Source organism: Schistocerca gregaria, chromosome 7 (assembly GCF_023897955.1).
Source record: "Schistocerca gregaria isolate iqSchGreg1 chromosome 7, iqSchGreg1.2, whole genome shotgun sequence".
Taxonomy (NCBI): Eukaryota; Metazoa; Arthropoda; class Insecta; order Orthoptera; family Acrididae; genus Schistocerca; species Schistocerca gregaria.
Genome location: NC_064926.1, coordinates 33,747,681 through 33,759,647, shown reverse-complemented (window position 1 = coordinate 33,759,647; position 11,967 = coordinate 33,747,681). Strand labels below are relative to the sequence as shown.

The window sequence follows — 11,967 nt, the reverse complement described above, 5'->3', positions numbered from 1 at the left end:
AGGGCAGTGTGGAGGGTAAAAATCGTAGAGGGAGACCGAGAGATGAGTACACTAAGCAGATTGAGAAGGATGTAGGTTGTAGTAGGTACTGGGAGATGAAGAAGCTTGCACAGGATAGAGTAGCATGGAGAGCTGCATCAAACCAGTCTCAGGACTGAAGACCACAACAACAACAACAACGAAAATGAACTCTAAATTTCAAATTAATGTTGAAAAAATCAAGGAAACCTACTCAAAAATTAATTCTACTTATCTCGCAACTAAAAATACTAAAATTATTCTTTGTCTTTTTACAAACTGAGTACTTATTCCATGGCGTTTCCCAAGTTACATAAATGTACCAGTCACTGAAACCCATATAATCAAAAATATTGAAAATAAGGAAGTCTGAAGATTCAGATTGGTGCTTTTAGTCCGGTTTCCTCAATGCGCAGCCAAACTGGTTAAAAAACCAAAATATTTGTCCACACTAAGGACAAAATGTTTCCAGACTTCCTGAATGAGTCATTAAATGCTCAAATGTTTTGCGGAGAATAATCAGTTTTTGTTAACTTGTAACATTGTGTGAACGTGGGAAACTGCATGTACTGTAGTCAAGTAACCACCTCAAATTTCTATTTTAATAATTCCAGCCCAATCGTAGATGTGAGGTGCTCTCATAAGGAAACATGCAGAATTCAGGAGGTCAGTGAAGCGAAAATAAAAATAAAGATCGTTTCAGTCCTTCCTTTACGCAGAAAATTTCAAATCGTTATTTAACCTCTCTCACGAGTAATATACAATGTCAATGATTAACTAACAGATATTAATGAAAAATTCAAAAACGTAAAAAGGAAACCTCTGTAGCAAAAACTACGTTAATTCTTCGAAAGAAACAAGTGATTTTGGGAAGAAACGGAGACATTCTCTTCTTATGATTCACTTCTGTTTTGACATGCGATGTACTAAAAGGTAGGTTACCGAAATCCGTATGTTATACATCTTTTATGGAACATAAGGTTATGATTTATATATATAGGTGTCTGCAATTATTGTAGTGAACCTTTTAGCATTACCAAATTGAATTTCTTTAATGATTTTATATTTTCCAGGTAAATGCATCACGGAATTGTGGTCACGTTATTTGAAGGCGAAACGAACGATTCTCAACAGGTCGGACCTGAAGATCTATTTTTACGAAGTCCGAGCGAATATTTACTTTTTACGTGGAATGCACAGTAGCGTTTTACGGTCAACGAGCCTTCAAACAGCCATGGTCGATCGTGCTCAGTAACAACCAGGGTCTAATACACAGAAAGAATGTAACATCGACGGCTTGAAGGTTAAAAAACATAGTAATGACTCAGTATGTTAAAAGGTTTACTTATATTTGCGCAGATAAGCGTAAGGTTACTAACCACATCATGGTATCGCATTTGTAAAGTGTCTTTCCCGTGGCAAACTCATAACCATGCGCAGAATATTTTTTTATTAGTTTGAATATTTCTCTCAGTTTTACCTCCAAATAAGGAAAGAAACGTTGCGGTGGAAGCTATTGTGCTCTCTTCCCTACTAAAGTCGAATATCGCGTTGATTAAATTTCCTTCATAGATAACTGAAACTATTTTCCATAGCCCAGCGAATTACTACAGGTTAAACCTCATCCATAACTTAATACGCTGCACAGTCCCAGAAACCAAGACTCTTCATATTAAAATATACATCCGGTATCGACAATCATGACTGGAAAGCCTGCCCTGAGAGTTCTCTACAAATTTGTAGATTGCGACACCTGTCTGATATCGAGATGTGACTCGTGTCGATTGCTGGTGTGGAAGGCGCTAGGGTCGATTCACTTGGTGTCTGTCCAAGCGGTGGTAACCCATTAACTCTCACAGTGTTGACGTTGAGTGCCTTACGGCCCGAGGCTTTAGTGTGCGTGGAGAGTGTGAGTAGTACCGGAGTTTATGGTAAAATATATTCTGGACGGAAGTTCTGTTTCTGGGTGTTCGGCCGCCTGCCGTGAACGTTTTTATTTTACCCCAGTTCGGCGACTTGCATGTAGATAACGAAATGGAGACGAGGACGACAGCTACGAATGCAGTCGTCCGTATTCCGCGAGCAGTGCCTCCTGGGTCTGTATCTCTTCGCTGTTTGCTGTCTGACTGCGCAATTCTCGGTAAGTACGGATCATTCTTTGCTGATATGTCTCACAGCGCAGCCGTTAAAGAGTTTTCCCTGTTTATCTGCGGGCAACGAAGAATTTCATGCGTGATGTCAGTGCTTGCTGTGTTTAGCGAGGATTTTCATTTTCACATACACTTCGGAAAAAGGTGAAAAATTAGTTGCTTCAACATACTCCTAGTTGTGAAACTAGTTTGAATAAATATTAATTCGGGATTTTTGACTGTTTGTGCAATAATTGCTTCGGGAAACTTAGCTCCGTAGTTGCGCTCTGCAGTCAAATGTCACAGAATTTTAATTGCATAGAATACTTACTGGAAGGGTTAACTGCAGTTGGCAACGGTGTTGGAAGACAAGCACAAAGGGTGTCCCGTAATTACAAGTAAATAATGGTGCGTAACGCGTTGAGCCGGTCACAGCTTCTATAAATAGCGTGGCTGCTAGAACGTTTCAGCTCATCGCGGAGTAGTGGGTGCACACAGGGTAGCGTGAAGATTCCCCACCCCCGTACGCTATAAAACAGATTTTACCTTAATTAATTAACGTAACTATACAATTACCGTGCTGTGTAACTTGCCAAGCATAGACCGATAACCGCTGGCATCTTGTTAAGCTTTTTGTCGAAAAGCTCTTGCAAACACGAAGTTTCGGCGCTCATATTCAGTGAAATAGTTTTATTGGAATTTATCCCCCCGTGTCGTGAGTTTCCACAACTTTAGAAACTACAAAGGTAAAAAGAAAGTATCACTCTTAATAACCAAAAGGGTTGTGATGTTTATCTGTCATGAAGAGATAAAGATGGGAGTGTATTCCATCCACAACATAAAAGTGAAAGCGCAGTGAAATAAGTAATAGAACTCTCAGGTTCGTCTACGGACAATGTGGGCTGTATGTCCTTACGGTGTATTTTAAAGAACTGCCGTAAGAGGACGAAGTATGGGGACAAATCTTGGCATCCGTGTGCCTCCTCCACTAGGAGGACGAAGCAGCATTAACACCGTTATTAACGGTTTCATCAACCATTCGAAGAAAGTTCGTGTAATCAGGTTTTAAGAAAATTTCCTTTCGGAGAGTTTGTGCTTTAAATGTTCAGGAATCGCCGGCCTCAGTGGCCGTGCGGTTCTAGGCGCTTCAGTCTGGAACCGCGCTGCTGCTACGGTCGCAGGTTCAAATCCTGCCTCGGTCATGGATGTGTGTGATGTCCGAAGGTTAGTTAGGTTTAAGTATTTCTAAGTTCTAGGGGACTGATGACCACAGACGTTGTCCCAAAGTGCTCAGAGCAATTTGTTCAGGGATCTGTTTGCACTATAAATCGTCATGTGGAAGGAGTCATTTCACATTCATATTGCAAATTTGTACTATAAACATCACCATATAATCCCCCCCCCCCTTTCCTGAAATGAAGATATACGGATTGAGTTTGCAATGTGTAAAAGCTGGTGGGTTGGACTTGCTATCACAGAAACGCTTCTACGAAATAGTTGTTAAGGAGAAACTTTTTCAATTTATTTCAGTTTATCTTGCCGTCAGACATATATCACTGGGTAAGTGCTCAAAAATTTGTTGCAGCGTTGTGCACCCCTTTCTGTGCTACAATCTTAATGCTGGTTAATGAACGTCATTTTTTCTTCCGGTATTGTAATTATGTACCTCATTGTTAACTCCATGAGGAATTAGTAGACTGTGTAGTAGTCAGTGCCCAGCTCCTTAAACAGATGTCTAAAAGATGATCGTGGGTGAGCGGCACATACTACTCCTACGGCAAGTTATGCAGAAATGAACGTGAAATTCAGGGTGAAAGTATTGGCAGAAAACCAGTCAATAATACTTTTCAGAATTTTTTCACCGTTCCTACCATTTATGTATACTGGGAGTTTCATGGATAAATCTTTTTCCCGTTTTAATCCATTTCCTGAACGTTTTTCGACACTTCTCGAGTTACAGGGGGCCCACGTGAAATCTGATTTTTTTTACGGATTATAGTCGGTTTGACTATGCTGATCACGAATGTGACACATTTGTCATCAGTTTTGAAACAGTAAAGCAACATTGTCATTTAGTCAAAATGTAACAATATAACATAACAATGTGATTGAAACAATAAAACATTCTCATGTTATCGAAATATAACAATGCGTAAAGATCATTGAAGTTAAATTGCAGCAAGCTAAATCGCATTTGGATAAAGGCGCCTGATGTGATCGATCAAATTGTGAAATGGGGTTGATCCAAAGCGTTGCCGCCATAGAAACTGGACCAAATAGTTGGACAGCATATTGCACTGAGTACCAAACATGCGCTTGTTTTTCTGTTTTTCTTTCTGCCATATGCCTTCAACACGATTAGTAGTATCGTGAATAATTGGATCAACGAAATGCATGGAATGATTAACAGTCAAATGGTGGTTACGTAGATTCTGAACTGTTAACGATCCCCACAAATCGGAAACAATAGTGGTCCCAGGCCGCACATATTGTTGTAGAATCGGCAGGAAAGTTGCAGCGTCTCTTCGAACTAAAGGAACGAGGAATCTTTCTCTGCTCTGTCGTATCCGCCGAATACCCACTGTTGCTTAACCTTGTCTCCTCGATAGTATTTCCGGACAAAACAGCTTTCGTCGTCCTCAACTGTATGCCCTAGACCGCCTAAAAAATCGATTCTTGCACGAAACAGTCGTGCCAAATGCCTCTGCAAAACTGTTTCCAATCCACAGCCGTATTAGCAGAGATTTGCAGTTCACGCGTCAAAAATTCCTGTTTATAGAATTCGAAGCTACAGAAGTAAGCCATTTTTATAATGCATTCGATAGACAGATGACTACCTGTAAAAAAAAAAGTATCTTTGCGAATTGAAATATTCCTGCAAATGTGTCTTACAGTACGACCGTCGGCTGATTGCTTGCGTTCTACGAACATTTCATTCATACCGCCAAGGCATTGGCCATTTTCACATAATCCCACGTTTCAGCAAATCACGACCGAAAGCCCATTCAATAGCTGAACCACTATAACGGCAAATGTCTAACAAAATTGCCATACGAAATTCGGCCAAATCGGGGAAAATTCTAGTCGTTAAGAGTTAGTTCGGTGTTTCTTCTGTGCGTTTGTTCTACCACTTAACACTTATTTGATTTTAGTGTAAACTGAATGAGGCAATTTTATCAAAGTGCTTTGATGTGCTACGATTTAGCTCGAATGATATTTGCAAATAACATTCTTGGTCCGGTAAAAAAATGAGATTTTCATTAAGTTTTTCTCTCGATATATTAAAGTTTTTCTCGGAGATGTAAACAGACATCTTAGATCAACAGTCTAACTGATAAAAAGTGAGATTTTCGAAAATTCTGTCTCCCTAAAGTCAAGTGCCCGTTTTCTTATCACTAAACAACGTGGAAGTGAAAGCCAGAACTACTTTATCTGCGTTAGTGCCATTCTCTGTCAAAAACACGAGCAGTGTATACTTCAAAGTGAGATTAAACTGACAAACATCGTTCCTATACGGGTTTGGTTGTCAAATTTGCCATTGTTTGGGGATTTGTTGAAGTTTGGTCGTTTTAGGGCTTAACTTACAGCACAGGGATCGAATTTCCCTGTGAAAATGACTCATTCAGCTATCGCAGAAGCGCAGAACAAGGGTGTAGGCAGCCAACTCCACGAAGTGGATGCGCGCCATGGTCTCTCTCGTTCCTCCCTTACTTCATTTGTTGGACGCATTAAATTCACATTTACGCTCACTACATACTGCCTTTTTTGGCGTCTGAACAATAGGTGGGATTGGCGGTTTCGGTGAAAACTGTTACCTTCGAAATTGTTACCATGTATGAAGTGCAGACTGAGATACATTGCGACCACATCTACCCACCCCCCTGAAATCATGGTTATGGCTTCAGATCGATCTGTAGCACAGCTAGAGGTCTAGATCAGGTTGAAAGATGAGTTGGCAAAGGTAATAGATGTGAGTGAAGCAGTTTGCACACGCACCGGCCAAGCGACATATTGAACGCGTGTAGGCGTTTTCACCGACCGACCAACTTTCCATGTTGGGCGGTTGAGCTAACCGCCTGTCAGTTTTTTAGTCGGTGTTTATGGGACACATCTGAGGAGTGTCACTATAGATGAATAAAGCTGTTTTCTGAATTTTAACGAATCCAGTGATTTCGAGCAATACAGGTTGAATCGGAAATTAACATGCTTATGGTGAGAGCTGTAACATGTATGAAGTAGTTGAAATGCAAGTAGTAGTGGTGGTGACTGACTAGTGGTGTTCCGGTGTGCCCAGTCACCTCAGGTGTCATCGATGTCTTGACTCTGTTGTCGAAAGGAAAATGGTACGATGTCTAATATTTAAATCAATTTGTCGCAAGGCATGGTATTTCCGAATACAACTCCATGCACGCATTTATTTCATGACATGACCCACATAATTTTCCAATTGAAAACCCTGCATAATTCTCTCGTCTTTCTTTGGAAGATAAACTTAGCGTCAGCTTTCGTTCTTCCACCAGGAGTTTGTCTATTAAAAAATCTGTCCGTCTCCATAGCTGTGAAGTCAGCGCGACTGCATGCCGCGCAAATTGGCTTGGGTTCGATTTTCGACTGGGCCGGTCATTTTCTCCTCAGGGATCGGGTATTTTCTTCATTGCATCCTCATCGACACGCCCGAAGTGGCGTCCACTTAAACTAGGTGACCGGTCTGACGGGAGACCCTGGCCACAATACATCTCATTTCACTGAAAAATCTTAAGGAAAATTTGTAAGATAATTACCCAAACAAGGGTACAATTCAAAACGGTGGTTAAGTGGCAGCGTACAAGCCGACGAAACAACGGATGTCTCAACTGGAATTCAAATAAATGTAAATTATCGTTCTGGAGATAACGAATGAGGATATAACGAGATTTTGACTTACCCAAAAAAGGAGTGCACAAGGCATAGCCACTGCTTCGTTGCAAGTGTTAAGCAGTTACGATACTGATAAAAGTATCGCAAACATGCAGAGGCTGCAGTGCAGTGGCACGGAAAAATTGTCCATTCTATCATGAAACATGCGTATCCTCATGCGCTCTCTATCCACTGCTATGCACATCAGTTGACCCTCCTCTGTGCTTGTAAAAATTGATCGATTAAACATTTTTGTGGCACGGATTTTTAGACGTTCCTGTAAAAAGTGAACTACTGAGGAATGGGGATTCAAACTACCAGGTTCATGTGAATGAAGGTATTTTCATTCACGCGCTATACAAACGATTATTCACTATAGACATGATCAGCATTTAATGATGCGATAGAAAATAAAGGCTGGGGTAATTTCTTACATCGAGCGATTGGGCTAAAGATTCTGGATGACCAGGCTTATTTTTCTACTGCAGCTGTACATTTCCCTCCATTACAAATACCATGTTTTACATTTGCAAAGTAAAACAGTTGACAGAAGACGCCGTGAGCTTGAAACTGAAAACTGCATTAAGACTGTTGAAAGACTTAAAATGCGAGGAAATTATTTTGAAATTCATTGTGTAAGGTAAGAGCCTTACAAATTTAGTAGAAGCTAAAATTAATTGTAACGAAACAGAAGTGTTCAGAAATTGAGGAGGCTGGTTTTATAAATAATTGACACGTTAGTAGTATTGGATTCCAGGACTCCCCTGAAACTATTATACACACCTTGTAAATGAGAAAGTCCGCAGGTTATAGTAGGCCAAACAATTTCCTTAGAGCCTCAGGACCTCCTTAAATGGATTATAAGCAATGGATTAAAAATGTGTTCTCTAAATGTGTGAAATTTACTGTCGTTGGTTCTTGCGATTCCAGCGACCACTGGCTTGCAAAAGAAGCATGGGTACGTTAAAAGCGTTATGGCCAACTTTCACAACACAAATGACACCATCAACCTTTAGGATTTTGGCTGTACCGGTAGACGGTAACTGTGAAACCTTAAACAAATCGGCATGATTTCATACCTCGTGTCATCAACGTTTACAACCAGAAAAAGGACAGGAGGGTAGAACAACTTCATAAAAAGTGTAGGCCTAACGGTGCATTAGTATGTATTACATTTTAAGGAATGTGTAGGTGTTTAATATATTTATGCATCTATGTACTAGTTCCTTAGTTAAATGTTTCTACTAAGTCACTTGTGTGGTGTTCATGTTTTACAAGATTTAAGATTTTGCTTTTTCGCAATTCATAATTCTCAGCCTTCCCTACGATAAATGCCACTGCTCACCACTGGAATTACATTTATTTCAATGTCTTTTATTTTGCTTTGCCGGTTTGCATCTCGTCAGTCATGTATAAATCGCGTTGCAGAAAAGTGAATCATTTCCGTCGATAATTGGGGGTACTACAGCACTGTATTTGAGGTTCGGTTAACTTAGCAAGTGGCTGGAAATCATTATGTAACAAGCAGCCTCTCCTCGCAGCTTACAACCTACTGCGAATGTATTTTTCGCTTAAATGGTTTGATGTTCAACAGTCCTAACACGGTTATGAAAAGCATAGGTTCTCATCCGTTTATGTAACGAAGTAGGTGAATCTTTCCTTGCATTAGGCACTTCTTTGCCCAGATTTCACTAGGAGTTTTTGGCCTTGTTACCAGGGTTGTACATAAACTACTAAGTATTGTAGTTTGGCTTTGAAACCCCATACATTTATTAACCCCTCCCCCCCCCCCCCGCCCCACGGGTCCGGGGTTTGAATAGGCCCGAGGTATTCCTGCCTGTCGTAAGAGGCGACTAAAGGGAGTCCCTCCCCCTCAAAGGGGTAGTTAGCGCCTGCGTCCAGATGCGGACGGTTTCACGACCTATATTTGCGTTCATTTTGGTTTTTCACTTCTACTGGTTTCTTCTTTCCTTTGGTTGGTTCCTTTCTTTGTTCTTTTCCATCTCACTGCCTTACTTACTCTTCTCCTTGCCTCCTTCTCCTTGCCTCCTTCTCCTTGCCTCCTTCTCCTTGCCTCCTCCTTCTCCTTGCCTCCTCCTTCTCCTTGCCTCCTCCTTCTCCTTGCCTCCTCCTTCTCCTTGCCTCCTCCTTCTCCTTGCCTCCTCCTTCTCCTTGCCTCCTCCTTCTCCTTGCCTCCTCCTTCTCCTTGCCTCCTCCTTCTCCTTGCCTCCTCCTTCTCCTTGCCTCCTCCTTCTCCTTGCCTCCTCCTTCTCCTTGCCTCCTCCTCCTCCTTCTCCTTGCCTCCTCCTCCTCCTTCTCCTTGCCTCCTCCTCCTCCTTCTCCTTGCCTCCTCCTCCTCCTTCTCCTTGCCTCCTCCTCCTCCTTCTCCTTGCCTCCTCCTCCTCCTTCTCCTTGCCTCCTCCTCCTCCTTCTCCTTGCCTCCTCCTCCTCCTTCTCCTTGCCTCCTCCTCCTCCTTCTCCTTGCCTCCTCCTCCTCCTTCTCCTTGCCTCCTCCTCCTCCTTCTCCTTGCCTCCTCCTCCTCCTTCTCCTTGCCTCCTCCTCCTCCTTCTCCTTGCCTCCTCCTCCTCCTTCTCCTTGCCTCCTCCTCCTCCTTCTCCTTGCCTCCTCCTCCTCCTTCTCCTTGCCTCCTCCTCCTCCTTCTCCTTGCCTCCTCCTCCTCCTTCTCCTTGCCTCCTCCTCCTCCTTCTCCTTGCCTCCTCCTCCTCCTTCTCCTTGCCTCCTCCTCCTCCTTCTCCTTGCCTCCTCCTCCTCCTTCTCCTTGCCTCCTCCTCCTCCTTCTCCTTGCCTCCTCCTCCTCCTTCTCCTTGCCTCCTCCTCCTCCTTCTCCTTGCCTCCTCCTCCTCCTTCTCCTTGCCTCCTCCTCCTCCTTCTCCTTGCCTCCTCCTCCTCCTTCTCCTTGCCTCCTCCTCCTCCGTCTCCTTGCCTCCTCCTCCTCCGTCTCCTTGCCTCCTCCTCCTCCGTCTCCTTGCCTCCTCCTCCTCCGTCTCCTTGCCTCCTCAGTCTCCTTGCCTCCTCAGTCTCCTTGCCTCCTCAGTCTCCTTGCCTCCTCAGTCTCCTTGCCTCCTCAGTCTCCTTGCCTCCTCAGTCTCCTTGCCTCCTCAGTCTCCTTGCCTCCTCAGTCTCCTTGCCTCCTCAGTCTCCTTGCCTCCTCAGTCTCCTTGCCTCCTCAGTCTCCTTGCCTCCTCAGTCTCCTTGCCTCCTCAGTCTCCTTGCCTCCTCAGTCTCCTTGCCTCCTCAGTCTCCTTGCCTCCTCAGTCTCCTTGCCTCCTCAGTCTCCTTGCCTCCTCAGTCTCCTTGCCTCCTCAGTCTCCTTGCCTCCTCAGTCTCCTTGCCTCCTCAGTCTCCTTGCCTCCTCAGTCTCCTTGCCTCCTCAGTCTCCTTGCCTCCTCAGTCTCCTTGCCTCCTCAGTCTCCTTGCCTCCTCAGTCTCCTTGCCTCCTCAGTCTCCTTGCCTCCTCAGTCTCCTTGCCTCCTCAGTCTCCTTGCCTCCTCAGTCTCCTTGCCTCCTCAGTCTCCTTGCCTCCTCAGTCTCCTTGCCTCCTCAGTCTCCTTGCCTCCTCAGTCTCCTTGCCTCCTCAGTCTCCTTGCCTCCTCAGTCTCCTTGCCTCCTCAGTCTCCTTGCCTCCTCAGTCTCCTTGCCTCCTCAGTCTCCTTGCCTCCTCAGTCTCCTTGCCTCCTCAGTCTCCTTGCCTCCTCAGTCTCCTTGCCTCCTCAGTCTCCTTGCCTCCTCAGTCTCCTTGCCTCCTCAGTCTCCTTGCCTCCTCAGTCTCCTTGCCTCCTCAGTCTCCTTGCCTCCTCAGTCTCCTTGCCTCCTCAGTCTCCTTGCCTCCTCAGTCTCCTTGCCTCCTCAGTCTCCTTGCCTCCTCAGTCTCCTTGCCTCCTCAGTCTCCTTGCCTCCTCAGTCTCCTTGCCTCCTCAGTCTCCTTGCCTCCTCAGTCTCCTTGCCTCCTCAGTCTCCTTGCCTCCTCAGTCTCCTTGCCTCCTCAGTCTCCTTGCCTCCTCAGTCTCCTTGCCTCCTCAGTCTCCTTGCCTCCTCAGTCTCCTTGCCTCCTCAGTCTCCTTGCCTCCTCAGTCTCCTTGCCTCCTCAGTCTCCTTGCCTCCTCAGTCTCCTTGCCTCCTCAGTCTCCTTGCCTCCTCAGTCTCCTTGCCTCCTCAGTCTCCTTGCCTCCTCAGTCTCCTTGCCTCCTCAGTCTCCTTGCCTCCTCAGTCTCCTTGCCTCCTCAGTCTCCTTGCCTCCTCCGTCTCCTTGCCTCCCTCTTGTAGCGACCCGGACACTTTTCTTGACCTTTGATAGTGTTCAGCGGCCATCGCGCATCATGGCGGGCTACGAGGTTATTTCTGTTCGCCCCTATGTCCCGACACCTACGCGCTGCTACCAGTGTAAGCGTTTTAACCACACTCGCCATTCTTGTTCCAATGCGGCTACATGTGATTTGGGGCTGGGATGCCATTGAGGGTGACTGTCCACCTCCATCTCCTCATTGTGTGAACTGTCGCGGTGACCACGCAGCGTCCTCCCGCGTCTGTCCCGTCTACAAGGAAGAACGCTGTATCCAAGAAATTCGGGGCAAAGAGTCTCCACGTCGGCTGCTCGCAAGCTGTACGCTAGTAGTAAGCTCACGTTGCTCCCAGCGGGGAAGTACAGTACTGTCCTCGCCTTTCCTTGGACTACCAGAGAGGTGGCGACGCAGACATGTGATCTGACCTTCAGCAATACAGTCGTCGGTTCGGCCAGTGCTAAGATTGCCCGGTCGACGTCTCCTCTTCCACCCGTCGCCCTTCCGACACAAGCACCTTGATCAGCTTCTGCCTGACGAAGACCCAGAAGTCAGAAGAACGGGTCTTCAAGAAAGAACCGTCTCGTGCAGACCTTCTACGTACCGTGAACCCTCAGCCATCGAC

The 11,967-nt window shown here is 45.0% G+C and overlaps 1 protein-coding gene and 1 long non-coding RNA gene across 2 annotated transcripts; one reads left to right on the top strand and one right to left on the bottom strand.

The window, feature by feature from the left end:
* The first annotated feature begins 1,780 nt into the window (after nucleotides 1-1,780).
* On the top strand, nucleotides 1,781-3,290 carry LOC126281748 (uncharacterized). The gene is made up of 2 exons (XR_007551302.1): nucleotides 1,781-1,927; nucleotides 2,026-3,290. It is a non-coding gene; the product is annotated as an uncharacterized LOC126281748 (long non-coding RNA).
* Nucleotides 3,291-9,055: 5,765 nt separating this feature from the next.
* LOC126281768 (uncharacterized) lies at nucleotides 9,056-11,373 on the bottom strand. The gene is made up of 2 exons (XM_049980966.1): nucleotides 11,282-11,373; nucleotides 9,056-10,037 (listed from the first exon to the last, which is right to left on the bottom strand). The coding sequence occupies exons 1-2, from the start codon at nucleotides 11,371-11,373 to the stop codon at nucleotides 9,056-9,058; spliced, it is 1,074 nt and encodes a 357-aa protein (XP_049836923.1).
* Nucleotides 11,374-11,967: the final 594 nt, after the last annotated feature.